Genomic DNA, 16,381 nt, shown 5'->3' on the forward strand with positions numbered 1-16,381 from the left:
ACACTAATTGCCACTTTTACAAGACTGTATGCATCATTTTCCCAAAGCAAGAGATGTCCCTACTTATGGCAGAGTTTCAACACAGAACTGGATGGTTTCTAAGGTCCCTTTCCTACTCAAGCCATTCTGTGATTCTGTGATTTTAAATCCATAGACTGCCTTTTGGTTTTAACAATCCAGAATCCTGTCTGCTACATAAGTGTTATCAGAAGAGGCACTACCTCATGCCCATACAGAGAACATCAACAGAGCATTCTGTATGAATCAGCAGAAGCACCACTTCTCTTCTTCTTAGTGGCAGACGACTATAAATGTCAATAGCTTATTTAAGGAGCGTGGGATGTTCTAAACCCACTTGAGGCTTATATGTTTCAATCTGTGTAAGAGCAGCTGACAAGTGGCCTTGAAACAACCAGCCTGAGTTGTATGGTGTTTGGATCTAAAAGTCCTTTGGATTATGTCACCTACACCCAAACCTTGACTTGCATGAATTAATGGAGGAAGTACAGCAAACAATATATACAGTGTTTCACTAAGATCCTGAGGAGAATGCTGGGCACCACATTGCCAAAATTCTATCCAAATCCCTATTAGTTGGCCACAATGGAACTAGCAAAGTGGAAAACCGTGGATTTCTAACCATCTCTCATTCCTTCTGATTGCAAAGACTATCTCTTAAGTATGGAGCTCAGTTTTATACCCATTCTTTATCCTTCTGTTTTAGCTTTGTAAAGCAGCTGACAGCTGTGTAAATTCACAGCTGTGTGCAGCCAGCTTCCAAGAGCAAAAGAAACCATCAGTTACCTGTGTGTGATACAGTAATACAGTATTTCCTCTGAATTCATAGCTTTCACTTCAACTAGATTTTCACTTCTAACAAGTCAAGTGTTTTATGTTCTGGTTTTGGCTGGGATAGTTAAGTTTTTTTCTAGTAAGTAGTGTTATGAATAAAAAGTTACCTATTTTTGTTTAAGATTACAGAGCTAAAACCAGTTGGTATAGTACTGTGGTATGAATTTAGTATGAGAATGTTGAAAATGCACTGTTTTTGTTGCTAGAGCAAGTTTCTCATGCCCTGCCAGGAAGAGAGCTGAGTGGCACAAGAAGTTGAGAGGGGACATGTAAACCAGCCAACAGGGTATTTCCAGACCTTATGGCCTCATGCTGAGGCCTGTGGAGAAAGTGGGCTGGAGGCTCATGCTCAGGGATTGCCTAGGAATCAGTCAGCAAGTGGTAAGCAACTATATTGTGACTCACTTGTTTTGTATATTCTCTATTATTATTAGGAACATCATTTTTTTCCTTTTCTGTTTATTCAACTGTCTTTATCTGAATCTCCAGTTTTCTCATTTTTACTCTTCTGATTGTCTCCCCGATCCCACAGAGGGGAGTGAGTGGCTGGGTAGTGCTTGATTGCCAACTGTGGTTAAACAATGCCATTTAAAACACTTAGAAGTGTCAAATACTCCATCACAGCAGTTCAGCTCAGTGTAGTAGGAAAAAAAGGATGCCAATTCCTTTTCATCATCCAATGGAATAACAAAATACTACTACAAAAATAATAAAAATTGGGAATTTTCTTATAACTTATATTATGGCTTAACTTTTACATCTATTTGTGTGTTCATCCAGTTACTTCCAGTGTGAATGTGTGCCATCCCAGACCTTAGCAATAGTCAGGTAAATGCACAAGCCCTTCCCTGCTACCAATGTGCTTTTTCTACAGAGGACTGTTAAGAGAAAAAAGGGCAGAATTAGGCTTAGCCTACCTTCATTTGTATTTAATATAAATATCATTCAAAGTCCCCTTGTTTTTGTGATTCCTACTGATTTAAAATTGCAGATGATAATTATAATGCTTTAAAAATATCATTTTTAATAAAACATTTACACGTCTAGCAAAGCAATTTTCTTTTCAGCATATAAACAAAGACTTAAGTGTATTTTTTTTTCTAGAACAACTTGAAAATCAAATTAGAACTCAATATGAAAAAGTGGTACAAATATTAGAAAACAAGGGATCTTAGTAATCAGCAACAATGCCCTTTTTTTTAGTTGAAATACTTTGTCAAAGTCTAAAGTGAATAGGGGAGTGTAAAATATGTATGCAAATATAAATATATATGTCTGTGTGTTGGGAATATATCAACCTAGGTCCCTTAATAGTCTAATCAGGGACTAAAGAATTCATTCTTTAGAGGAAAGAAAGATTTTTGTAATTAGTCTCTGCTATGCTTATGAGTCATAATGAAATAAGCCTTGTGAATCTTTTTTAAGTAATAGAGGGATTACGGGATTATATTGTGTCAGAATTAGATTTTGTTTTGTGCAGTTCCTTCTAAGGTGAAACATGGAAGAGAACAGAGAACTCTACAGGTGAACCAGGTTTTCAGGCTTCTTTTTTCCACTTATTTATCTGAAATGTGAGTATCACTAAAATGAAAATGCATAGGTTTTTTTAGAGCATTTGTTCTGATATACTGAATTACTGAAGTGTCTTAACAACAAATACCTTTTAAAATGAAATCATATTTCTAATACAGTGGACAGACACCTAACTTTCGGTAGTAGCCAAGAAAACAATTCCACTCTGACAAGGTGCAATCAGGAGGATATTTTATGTAACACTGCAAGTAATAAATAAATTATGCATAGCAAGACTAAATTCAGAATAAGTATACTGTGAAACAAAATACATTAGAATAATTGAAGAATTAATTACAGAGTTAGGATATAAACAGTAATGCATCTCAGGCAGAAGCAAACAACAAAATTGAAGGAAAGATAATTGTGGGCTGAGTTTGTTCAAGAGAAACAACACTTACAGGTGGGCAAATTCATCTGATCTCACAGGATGACAGTTTACTTGCAGAGAACCAGCACAAGCTTTATTCATGTTAGATCCCACCAGAAAGGATGGCATTAGATATACTGTTTGTATGTATGGCTTGAGCTCTGGACAGAAGTGCATTTTACTGAGGGAACTAGCTCCCTCTACTCTTCCTGATATTCTAATTGCAATTCTACAGCCACTCAAGCAAAGGATGTTTCCACACACAGCAAAATTTGAATAATTTCTTTAAATCTTGAAGTGGCAGAAATTCACTAATACAAAAGCCTGTAACTGTGTGGAAATTTCCTAAGAAAGGTAATTTGCAAAACTACTAGGGAGGTGTTCCCCAATCTTAGAGTAAGTAAACAGCACATCTGGTAAACTGAAACTTGACAGAAGAAAATTCATCTTGGCATCACAAGTTAATTGACACCTGCATTAGTTATGTTGTGAACTCTTAAAGCACCACACCAAATTCCCTTGCACTTCCAATATGTAACCAAACACAACACGTAAGCAGTTAACTTACCATTCTGACTAAAAACTCAACCTTAGCTACGTAACATTCTCTATAAACACATTTACAGATACAAATCGTTATTCTGCATATAGGAAACTATGATGCAGGAATCTTATTTCTACGTGTTCTCTAAAATGAAATTAAAAGTGGGCAGCTCTTCTGGTTAAATGTCAAAGTGCAAAGGAGATGGCTGTGGAACCAGAGAGCAAATACACTTGGGTAATTTGGTATCAGAAAGGTCCTCAGAGTTTTAAACATGTAGAGAAAGTCATGCTTTACATTAACTGACACTTCACTTCTGATTCACAGCCTCATCCAAATCACACATCTCATCAAGAACAAAGCTGTCGCACAGGTGGATCCAACTTTGCAAGGCATTACAGTAGATGTAGGAAGTTATATTTAGGTGGAAGTCTACACGTGATTTTTAGTGATGCTGTTACGGCTGTTCATACTATTTAATGAAAGCTAGATGGGAAAGACATTTGGGAGGCATCTAGGAACTGCAGTCACTGTACAACTTCTTTGTATGAAGAGTCCACCTAAACATTTTCTAGATCATCCCTACAATAGTGACCTCATTAAGAAAGGGAAATGTTACCTCCCTCTTCAAACCTCTTCTAGGAAAGCAATAGTTGCAATAAATTTCTTCACTGGAAGGATTTACTGCATTGAGTTTAATATTGCAAATCTAAAAACAGTCTCCTCCCAGAAGTTTACATGTGGTAGACTTTTTTTTTTTTTGGGGGGGGTGGTATTTTTGATGAAGAAATGTATCTTTTCCACATCCATATACTGATGTAATACTTCTGAAGTTAGTTGTCAGAATTTCCAGGATTAAGGACATACCCAAATATAAGGTATTTAAATGCACAGCACTAGAGGCCATTAGGCAAAAATTACGTTAAAAAAATCCCAAAAAACCCAAATCAAAAAACAAAAAAAACCCCAACTTCCATTTGCTTTTGCTGTGTCAAAATAGGTGAAGCTCTGAAACTTGGCACATAGGCTTAAAATTGCCTGTAATAGCTCAATCCAGTGACCTCCTGGAAAGTAAACTATCTTAACCTCTTTCAACCAGCCTTAGTTGTTTTATTTACTTTGCTGGGTCAGGTGGCACTTGTCCAGCTATGCACTGAGCAAATTCAGCATATCCAAGCAGCACTAATCCTACTAATCCCATCAGGGGAGAAGGTAAGAAGTGAGCAAGTCCACTGAATGGTCACGTAAGAGCCAGGATTCATAGGCAGAAGCATGGAATGGAGAAGAAAACTTCTTTGAACAGCACATGCCATTTCTTCAGCTCTAGAAGTAGTATGGATCATTATCCTTAAGAAGAAAGAGGAAGCTAACACAGTTATCTTCGTTGGTAATATCAACTTCTATTAAGGGAATCAAGGGGATGGATACCTATGAAGTACTCCAAAGCAGACATCAAATAATTCCATTTTCAGATTATCAGGCAAAGGTTATGCAGTTTTGTGGTCTACTGGTATACTTCAAAATAATGCCTCATTAATTTGTGCATAAGCTGTTCTCTCTCTGGTACAGCTTATATAATTTACTGAGGAAAAAATGAAAGTACATCCCTAGCACAACATGACTCGCTCTGAAACTGTCCCTTTTATCTCCCTTCTCCTTTACCAAAGACAGTGCAGCTAACTTCCCAAAGCCATTAGAGGTACTTGTCTATGTTGAAGAATACTGCAGCTTACTGACATTTATAGCATAAACTATACTTGTATTCTGCAGCCAAATCCTACTTGAAACAATACTCCAGTCTCATCCGGAAACTATGGCAAGGCTTTCAATTTTTAAGCTGTCGTATCTGACAGAGCTGTGAGCATTATCTTTAATCTTTCAGGAGAAAATACTCTCAATAGAGAACTGCACATGAAAAATAGAAATAGATTAATTCCCCTTTAAAGACTGCAATATTTAGTCAGAAGAGCTTACACAGAAATTGAGCAGTAACCTTAACCGTGGCACACTGCAAGAAACTAAAATAGAAGCACATTTTAAAAAGTGAACTAATTACAAATTGTGGGGAGGTCAGATCTCTGATTTTAACATCAAGAGGACAAAGCTAGAAGACAGTCTGAAATGAGCTTTATGAGTTATTTTTCAGTATAGTATAAGTTTGGTATGCACTAGATAAGCTAATTCAAAGACAAATAAAGGTCTGAGCATAAGTCACAAAAAATTCTACCAAAATTGGTAGAAAGAAAGGCAGTGCATCCCAGAACAGTAAATTGAGTCTTGGTTTCCTTAGCTCCTTGCTATTCTTTGTTTTGCCTTGACATTAAATAATGTCCTCTCACCTGCTGTGGCAACTTCATACAAATAAAACCAAGGAACGAGAGGTTATCTTTAGCAGCATAAATCAAATCTGACTATTGTGACTCTGACATCATTAACAAAATCCAAGACCAAATATATTTATTGCAACCATTTTTCATAGCTTTGATTTTATATTTCTGGGATCTGTTTTTTAGTTAAGCTTAAAGAATATAACTTTATATCCCCATCATAAATCAAACATCATGGATGTCTTTAAATATTCTGAAAGGCTCTTAGTGGATACTAAGTATTTTAGATAAGAATCAGAGAAATGTTGATCTGGAAGAGATTTCAAAAGATCACCCATCTCTGCACACAGGCAATATGAAATATACTACAGTCCATCCCTATGAGATGTTTCATAAACCTCTTCTTAAAACTTCTATAATGGAAATTTAACAACTCCCATGGGAAGCATATTTTAGTGTATCACTACCCTTATAGTTGGAAAGTTTCTCTAGCTTGTCTTTGCTACAAATATAGGTTTACTTAAGTGGATACTAAGAGAAACTTTCCAATTATAATGATCATGAAGTATCCCCAAGTCTGTATCAAGAAGCCACTATAATTTTCAAAGACATTCTGGTGTTTGATACGCGTACAATTATTTATAGTTTCAGGTTATCTTCTGATTAAAAACACTGATTTCAGTAGTTTTTCAGTAACAGATCTGAAACCAGAATTTCTTTTCTGAGACTGAGTTTACCTTTAATTCTTTAATTGACAGGACAAATATGTAATGCCATATTAAACAACTATTTTGGATTATGTAGTATATTTTTGTATTAGTTGTTAAAAGCCCAGCACAAAATAATGATTAAAAAAAAAATCAAGTGGTCTTTAATTTAAAACAAGGATGAAGTTCCATATTCTACTCCAGCAGGAAGTCCTGACTTTAAACACATGACATAATCTGTTTCTGTCTCATCTTTAAAAGGACACTCAATATTCATTCATTTTAGAAGTTTAATGAAGAAACTTGTATGCAAAATATTTCAAATGCTAACATGAGGAGTGCTGCTTCTTAACACGTTCACAAGGTGATACAGGAACATGGCATCTCTCTAAGAAAATCTGACAGGAAGCAAAGAACAAAAGAGCAAGTAAGATACCACTTCTGCCAAACACGTATTTTTGGTACTGGCTTCTATATAAATTGACTTCTGTCTGCTGATAGTGTCTTGATTGTGTTCCTAAATCAGTGCATGACTTATAATGAATTAAATTGATTCCTTTTAGTATCAGAAGTACAAAAGCCACAGAAGTGATACACTCCGCAACTGTGTTAAAGCTACCATAAAGGTAAGTTCTCTATTTCAGGGCTTCCTGAAATCAGGGCATTCTGACATATCAGTTATTTAGAAAGCTACCTTTAGAACAATCCAGTTGAGACACAATACACCGATACACCATTTCATTTCATGGTTTGTTTAAACATGCACAGAATGGTTAATGTTCTGTTCTCTCATGTTACTACTTTGAAGTAATCCTCATCTAAATTCAGACTATATTTATATTTTTAAAGCACAAATCTGTTTTTTTTCAGCATTGTTCTAGCATAATCTATATTTGCATCAAAAGGCTCAAGGCAGCAAATGTCATGTTTTGCATAAAATTCTTCTTCTACTATGGTAACAAATTTCTTGCTGCCATGGGATTCTTGTGATATTTTTCCCTTCATAATTTTTTTAAAAATAAATAAATAAAAAAACCCCCCACCCACAGAGCGCAAATAGAAGCAAAATTTCATCTTATAGTCACTATTTCACATTCTACATTATATCCCCAATCAAAAAATGTTTTGTTTTACAAATATTATTTGTAGATACAATATTGTTTCAGGCTTGCAGTCATGAGAACAATTATACTGCGTGGCTACTGGAAATACCCTGCCTTTAGCCTTGTTATGCACCTGAGATGTGTGAAACTGTTTCAATTACATATATATTACAGAAGACCTAGGGCCTGATCCTGCAAATGTTAAAAGCATCCTACAACAGCCATTTGCCAGTGATAAGGAAGAACAGATATTGGAGGTGCAGGATTATCCTAAATCAGGCCTTAAGTGTTAAGTGCATACAACCACATTATATGGTGACATCTCAAAGTAAAATCCTGTATTTTTATGTAATGCAGAAGTAACACACACAACTTACATATAGTAATAATTTATTCTGAAATGTTCATTTTAGTCTCTGTTGAGACATCACCCACGTCTCATTAATAAAAGAGCAGCCATCTCACCTCAAATACCAGAATATACAACAAGATACAGCATAGCAAAAAAATTCTACCTACTTTAAGATAAAATCTAATTCAGGTAAAATAATTTTGTTCAAGGTTTTACAGTTACACAGTTGTTTTTTTGTTGGTTTTTCTTTTTCTTTTTCAGAGCACAAAGAAAGTGTAAATTGTTACACCATATCTATCTATGCACATTATGTGACCACAGAAATGTTAATCATTACTTCATAAAATGAACCATCAGTTCCATTCATGCAGAAAAGCAGGCTGGGAAAGCTTGTTCAGCGGAAACCATATTACTGTGAATTTCACAGCCACATGATTAATTATTGGGTTAGATGAACTCACAAATACTAAACATGAGCATATTTTTTTTGCATAAATAATACCAATTCTTCCCTGATGTAGTTTAGTTGGTCTGTAATCTAGAAATTATTGGTAAAGCAATATGACTGCATAATTTCTATTGTGCTATTCTATGATTTCAACGACAAGCAATATTCAAAGGATAATGGGACGAGATGCATGTTAAACATGGGAATACATGTTAAACATACTGTACAAATACACTTGCTTTAGCAATTTTATTCCAAACCGTCAATCAGGTATTCCTGCAAAATATCACCAGTGGAGACAAAGTATACTATCAAATATGGCTTCCAGAACAAGGACCATCTAACAAGAATCAAAGCTATTTACAACAAATAAAAACAAAATAAACAAACAAACAAACAAAAAATCAATCCCCATTTTTTTTTTGTTTCATTTGAAACAAAGTTTCTAAGTAGCTGCTGTATATAATACATCAGTTTTTTTTTTTTTTTGTTGCACTTAAACAGAAGTTACCAGGTAAGAGCCAGAGTGACGTTTAGGGCTTTGTGTTCCACTGGAGTCAGTGTTTTCAGACTTGGTGTCACGTTTCTTGGTGCTGTTATTCACCGGGGTTGGTATCTGTGAGGGCCGAGCAGAGCTATTGTCCACGCTGCTCTTCCTGCGGCTCGGGTTGTAGTTGAAAGGAGTCACCCTTGCTGCCACAGCACCGATGGGGGAGCTGTGCTTGCTTGAGCCACTGGAACTGAATGGAGTACGCTCGCTAACAGTACTTTCGTTAATTTCTGGTGCAGGAACGGGATTAGTCTGCAGAGGCTTTGTTTCAGTGCCTTTCTTGTCTGGACTGTCTATCTGAAAGAAAGAGTTCAGACGGTTTTCTAAGCCAACAGTACGAACAGGAACACCTCCATTCCCTGGGGTTTGCCTTTCTTGAATCTCTTTAGGATCTTTACCATTCACACCCCCTTTCTCTGAAATACTGTCAATAACAGGGGGAGTATTTCCAGTTGGGGACCTTCCAGATCGAGGATTGTTAATTGGGCAGTCCTCTATCCTCACCCACACATCCTCTGTCTTAGAGACAGCTGGAGCCATCTGATAGATGAGGGTTTTGGAATCAGAGCCATTTGTGGCACCTGAAGAAGAATGCTGAGGATCATTCATTATCTGAGGAATTTCATTTTCTTTTATTTTCCTCCAAGTACCTTTTGCTGGTGCTTGGCTTTCTTTACTTTGCTTGTGTCCAGGGAGAGAACCTCCAAGCTGCTTTTCATCTTCACTTTTTGCCTTTTCACTGGATTCTGAAGAAGCTGACAGGATTGAGGAGGAACTTCCAGTTCTCCGCCAAGTGCTTACACGAGGAAGTGATGAGGAATGCTTACTGTGCTCACGCTTCCACGTTCCTGATCTGTTGATCAGCAGCCTAGATGGACTCTCAGAATGGGAACGAGCTATGTCATGACGCTTTGCTGGTCGCCCGTCATATTCTGTAGTAGGGCTCTGATTAGAGGCTAATTTTCGCCAACCACTACTCTGGCCAGGTGAATGAGTGGATAAAGACATATCAGGAAGAGAAGGACTTAAAACTGGGGTCTGTAGTTGGGACCTTGTGGGAGAATCTGGCCTAGAAGGCGACAGAGATTCAAATGAAGCTGACTCTTCTAATTTCCGTCTCAGAGTTGGGCTTGGAGCCTCTTTAATAAAAGTTGACTGACGAACGAGAACAGGTCTCTCAGATCTGTCAGATTCACTTCCACTAGACTTTGTGGATGGCATTCTGGACAGGTCAGTCTTTTTGTTTGATCCACCAGTGCTGAGAGTTTGGTTTAACCCCTTTGAAGCAGATTCACTTCGTGGAATACTACAGGTACTCTTAGGTAAGGCAGTTTGCTTTGTAAGGTTTTGCTGGCTCATCTGCCTGCCCGGTGGTGTGTATGACATTCTACCTGAACTTGAGGATTTAGTTGAAGCTGTGCTAGGAGACGATGTTCTTGGCAACTGTGACAGTTTGTTGGGAGGACTGATACCATTTCTTCCTGGGGAAATGGAGTTTCGGCCAGGAGATTGCAGAGGCCTACTTAATGGCTGCTGTTGAGGTCTAGAAGGAGTGGAGTCTCTAGATCCTGATCTAGAAGGTCCTTTACTTGATCCACTCTGGTTCAGCCCTGATGGCTGCCTAGTCACAGGAGCTGGCTCAGGTTTCACTGATGATTTGGCTCCTCTTGGAGAACTAGTCAAACTTTGGCCTTCACTGGGACTCTTGGAGTTCATGTTTTTGAGTGGGGGTCCTTTTTTGGAAACAGGACTAGTACTTGAAGAACTATTTCGAACTCCTGGAATATGGATCATTGTTCTACCACGTGAAATTGAAGGCACACTTGTCTGTTGTGGTTGCTTCAAACTTGAAACTTCTGAATTTGAGCGTGCTTTTCCTGTGATCATACTTTTATACACTTTCTTCCCTCCTTTGATTCCCCTACTTTCTGATTCTACTTTTTTAGACTCCAGTGTACTCTTCTCTCCTGGCTTAATAATTCTTGGACCTTTATTACTAGTGAAAGGTTTTTCTTCTTGGTCTGGGGTAAGATGAAATGGTGACCCTAGAGAAATACCAGATTTTAATGAAAGGATAGAGTCAGAGTCTGATGAAGCTTGTCTAGACAGTGATGCAGCAGCTGCAGCTTGATGCAAGCTACTAACTATAGAATTTGCACCTTCTTGTATAGCTTTCCAGTCAAAGTTTTCCGAATCAGGCGAAAAACCATGTTCTGAATCTGGCCTCTGTATTTCTCTTAAATCCAGTGTTAAATCTTCTGCTAGTATACCACCTGTGTTTCTGGAATTATTTTTTTCACCATCACTCTTAATTCTTGAGGGCTTTTTCTTTTTAGGCATAGCAGAACTAATGCATTCCTGCAGAAGATCATCTTCTGAGTCAATGCTAAGAGAACTCAGAGAGCTGTTTCTAGAGAAGCACACAGGAGTATCTTCAACATGAAATGATTTAGGTGCATAACCAGAAGTCTGCGGTCTGTTGGATTCCACCTGAGGCTCAGGAGCTTCAGGACGTTTTGCAGGTTCCCCTTCTTTGTTATTATTGTTTTCTTGATCAATATCACTGAGGGAGCTAAGAGACGAATTGCGAGAAAAACAAACAGGTGTGTTTTCAATAGCAAAATTCTGCATCTTCTCATCTGTAGCTGCACCTCTTTCTGGAATATCTTTAGTTGACTGAGAGAAAGTTTTTGTCTGGCTTCTGCCTGCTGGGTGTTTTTGACAAACTTGTGTCCTGTTACTTGGCTGCTGATTTGAAGACTGTTCTGCATTAGAGCACTCTTTACTTTCCATTTCCTTTCCTTCTTTTCTTAATTCTGCCTTCTCCCTTGAAAGATCAACATCATCATCATCAAAATCTAAAGAACTCAGGGAATCATTCCGTGAAAAACAGTAAGGAGTTCCCTCAATTGGTGTATAATGATGAGGGGAATCAAATGCAAAGCTTCCTCTTACACGCTCTTCATTATTTGGCAATTTGTCATGAAACTCTCTTGTATTATTTTTAAGGTTCTGTTTCTTTGCATCTCTGTTCTCTGGATAGCTTCTTTCATTACTAGCATTGTTTTTGGGTTCTATGCTTTTTCGCACACGTGCTCTGTATTCATTGTTTTGGGAAACAGGCTTTACTGGTGATGTTGGCTTCTTTTTCTCACCTTCTGGTTGGTTTTTATTACTTGGAGATGAAGATGCTTGTTGAATTTGATCCATTATCTTCTTCACTCTGAAAGGTTTGTGACTTTTTCCTTTTGGCATAGCTGAGTTAATGCACTCAGCCAAAATATCACCCTCTTCTGTTTTGTCGTCATCCAGGCCAAGGGGAATCACAGCTGAGCTTTTTGCTCTCTGAGAGTCATCAGTACTTCTGCCTTCTGTAGGAATGGTGTCCCGCTTTTCAAACTCCCCTGACTCTGCTCCCACACCCACATTGTCTGCATTGGCCAGCTCACTTGGGGGGGATTCTATTGTCAGGTCACTCAGAGATGTAGCTGTTGAAAAATTTATTGGTGTACCCTCCACACAATATACCCGTGGCATATCATCTCCTGGTGTAAAAGTCACATGCTTTTGTGATTGCAATCTGCTTTGTGAAGGCAAAAGTTTGTAAACTGGCAACTGGCTGGGCTTTCTGGCCACAGGAGGAGGTATTTTTGGAGCAGATGCTTGAGAAGGCTTTTTGGCTTTACGTGAAGACTTTGTTGGCATTGCAGAAATAATACATGCTTCCAGTATTTCAATATCATCATCAGAATCATCCAGAATGTCTTTTTCTGCTTCAGCTGGCTTCTCTGGTTTCTTCTCCTGGTTTTCCTTGGTATCATTTGACTGTTCAGGTTCTGCTTCGTTTCCATGCTCGTTTTCATGAACTGGAGGCATAATTCTTAACTCTGCATCCTTCTGTATAAATGGCTCATCAAGGCTCAGAGCACTCAGGCTAGAAGAGCAAGAAAACCCATCCGGTGTGCTCTCTGTGGCAAAATGTAATAGTGTATCAGCATCTGGCAGTACCTGAACTCTTTGAACAGCTGCATTTACAGCTGCCTGTCTAGGACCAGGCTCTCTCTTCTCTGTAGTGTTTGCTTTTCCTTTAGGTACCTCTCTTTTAACTTGGGCTCCTTGAGCAGGCGGTGGTGTTTTACTTCTGCTTGGAGGCATTGTTTGTCCGGGGCTGTCTGGAAGGTCACTGGGACTTATAATACCACTTACTATTCCACTGCAAGGCTCACTTTGAACTGAACTAGCAATTGAACGGCTTTCAAAACTATCCAGGGAACTTACAGAAGTACATCTGCTGAACATGAGTGGTGTTTCCTGTACATAATGTTCTGGTGGGCTTTTAGGAGTTTGGGCACCACTCTTTGAGGGAGATTTGGCACCTGAAGAAAATTCAACAGCTTTATGTCTAGAGGAATCAGAAGGAGACAAGCTAGAAGTCTGAAGTCTAGTGGATTTTGTTCTGATGTGTTGTGCTGTTGATGTGATTTCACTTGCTGCACCTTCTGTAGGTAGAGCCCCACTGTTCTCCTTCAGTTCTGCAATCTGCAATGTGTTATTGGCATCTGTGCCACGTGCGGATTGATCACGTCCTATTTCATCTTCAGCTGATGACAAGGATGACAAAGAGCTACACCTTGAAAAACATATTGGGGTATCTTCCACGCAGTAAGTTTGTATAGTTTCCTGATTAATAGAGGGAGTCTTACAGGAGGCGTTCTTCTGTGCATGACCACTTCTGCTCTGTGCAGAGCTTGGGTGAAGCTGGTTTTGCCTCTTTGAACCAGCTGAGGGGGCTGATGTGCTCCCACTGCTTGGGGGAATATGGTCAGTTTTATTGAGTTGCACTGAAGAAGTCTTTGGAAAAGTAAAAGGTGGCTTCTGAGAAGGTGCTGGAACTTCTGTTGAATATTTTAAACTATAATCAATAGGCTGATCAACATGATGTTCCTCTTCATTGTACTTTATGCTGTAATTAGTTGGTCTGTCTTCCTCTTCGTGTTGTTCCTCCTCAGAATAACGTTCACTATAGTTGGTTGGCTTATCATCATCATAATCATCAACCTGGCACAAGGACTGGTTTACTTTCTGATTCATTCCAAGAGCTGGGCCTACTCTATTCTGATCTGAGCCACTGGATCCTCTTGATCTAAAGGAAGAAACACACTCCTGCTGTCCAAAAGGTGTCTGATATTTCATGTGTTTATCCTCTCCACTTTCAGAATACACAGGGTAGGCTGCATTTTGGTTCCTTGACTGTCTTTGCTCATTTTGTTTCATTTCATCATCTATTATATGCTTAGGCCTTGCCCATCTTTCATTCTGGGAAGGACTCTGCCTTCCAGAATTTAACTGCTCATCTGAGTATTTAAGACTATAATTAATAGGAGTGTCTAGTTCTCCATCATTGTCATCCATGTGATTTGCACTGTGAATCTTGTGTGCCAAGTCAGCGGGATATTGGCCATAACTACAGAATTTACTTTCATCATCTTCGGAGTAAGACTCAATGGAAGGTTTCATTTGGCCTCTTTTACCATAGCCATCACTGCTGCTGACACTATTTAAACTATCATTTGAAGCTCTTTTGTATTCCATTTTTGTATAAGGCACAGGACATGTCCTGTTTGAGTTCTCGGATTTTGGAAAGTATGTATTTGAGTGAGTATGGGCAGAGGCTGATCTCCTCTGGGCATTTCTGTCTTCTGTCAAACAGTGTATTTCAGAAGTGGAACCAGAACTTCTGTCTTCCTGTGGAATGTGCATGCTTGTTACTTCTTCCATAACTTTGGCAATCTGAGCTGCAGCAGTAGAAATCTGCATTCCTATTCTCTTAGAGGAATTCCCAGTACTTTCTGCAGCTTGATGATAGGTATTTAAACCTACTGTTCGATCCCTTTCAACACTTCTGTCTTTCTCAGATCGAGAATTTTCTGCATTTCCTCTACTGGAAGACGAGGAGCCAGGCAATACTGTAGTATTTACAGTAGTATATGGTGAGAGCACAGTCATATTGCCAGCATTAAAGCTGTCTGACCTGCACACCCCATCGTCGTGGCGGCTGGCGTCCAGGACATACTCACTGTATATATTTTGCTTATGTCTCTGCTTATTGCGGTGAGATGCTTTCGGGCTTAAGTTATCAATGTTGTCAAAAGTCTCTGATAAATGCTGAGCATCTAATTCTGCTTCCAGTGCCTTTTGCTTTCTGACATGGAGGGATGGGAGGCTTGATCCTGGAGACATAATGTTGGCATCTTTGTACTTTGCTGGCCTGTTTGCCATGAGGTTCCGTAGAGCTGCAGCACTACCCATGGCTATCATTTTGTGTTTTGAGTGAATCAGGTTTTTCAGCATGCTGACGGCTCCCATGTCCCACAGCGCCTCCTGATCCTTTGCATTTCGAGCAGAGAGATTCCACAGGGTCCCACATGCGTTACTAACTATTGTCAAACTGTGTGACTTCAAGTGTTGTAACAAGGTTTGTAAGCAGCTGTTCTCTCGCAAGATTTGCCTGGTGTTGAGTAATTGAAAACAAACATCTGTAAGTGGCACTTCAAAAGGGTAAGAGACAAAGCAAAACAGAAACCTATTATTCTAGAAATTAGTTTTGCCCTTACAAAGGTTAATTAAGAATTCTCCTGTGCAAATAACTCGCATTTCCACTAGCTTTTATCTGAATGCTAACCAAATCCTATTACATATATGAATAGTTAGCTTTTAGTACAGTTCATCATTAGCAAGCAGCAGCTCTTAATCTGATTGCACGTTCCTGTTATGTAAGTGAAATACCCACTTCACCAAATGTACTACAAATTAACTGTTTTTAATTACTATACTTAATATATGCATTCATATTAAGGCTTGGTCATAAAAACTGTCAAAATATACATGCGGAACCACTAAAAATTGTCAGAAGTGTACCTACCTATGGTCCTCATTAGTAGCAATTAGGCTAGAAACGTTTCTCAGTATTCCTCCTCCACTTTCTATGATGGCTAAAGTATTTGTTTGGCTCCGGTATGTCAGTGTGCCGACCAGAAATGCAAGAGCACCATCAACAGCACATATGTCAGCTTTGTTCCCAGTGCAATGAGCTGACAAATTCCATAAGGCACTCAGAACACTTTTCAGGGTGGATTCCTAGGAAAACAGCAACATGACAGGAGAAGTTTTCAGCTACTGACCTTAAGCTCTCAGAAACACATTAAGTTAGCTTCAAGGAGCTGTGTGCATTCCAATTCTGGTACGGTGGGTGCAGGCAGCAGTGCACATGTATTTTGTTCACTTTGCTCCTTCCTTCAGCCATGAATTTGGTACTGCCTGCCCCAGAGGTATCAGAAATATGTGCCTCAATACTTGTTTGCTCCCTTGATAGAAAAGGCTTGAAGACCAGTTGGCAGGAGTCTCTGGGATGGAATATACTCTCATCTACACACCAAAGACGTTGTAGACACCTACTAACTAACTGAAAAGAGCTTTTATGAAATAAAAAAATTATAAAAAAGACTTTTAACAGCACAGCTCATGAAACTGAAAAGCAAAAGCAGTCAACCCTCATAAAT

General features: G+C 38.7%; 1 protein-coding gene across 5 annotated transcripts in view; it reads right to left on the bottom strand.

Moving 5' to 3' along the window:
• Positions 1 to 1,856: 1,856 nt before the first annotated feature.
• APC (APC regulator of WNT signaling pathway) overlaps positions 1,857 to 16,381 on the bottom strand; it is a 95,675-nt gene continuing 81,150 nt past the window's right edge. For 4 of the 5 annotated variants that reach the window (XM_041471048.1, XM_041471045.1, XM_041471047.1 and 1 more), the window contains 2 exons: positions 15,745 to 15,959; positions 1,857 to 15,330 (listed from right to left, as the gene is read on the bottom strand). In XM_041471048.1, coding sequence (XP_041326982.1) covers positions 8,769 to 15,330; positions 15,745 to 15,959 — 6,777 coding nt within the window. In that variant the 3' untranslated portion in view covers positions 1,857 to 8,768. The remainder of the gene's footprint in view (positions 15,331 to 15,744; positions 15,960 to 16,381) is intronic. The other variant, XM_041471049.1, reaches the window with a different exon arrangement.

Source organism: Pyrgilauda ruficollis, unplaced genomic scaffold (genome assembly GCF_017590135.1).
Source record: "Pyrgilauda ruficollis isolate IOZ18807 unplaced genomic scaffold, ASM1759013v1 scaffold254, whole genome shotgun sequence".
Lineage (NCBI taxonomy): Eukaryota > Metazoa > Chordata > Aves > Passeriformes > Passeridae > Pyrgilauda > Pyrgilauda ruficollis.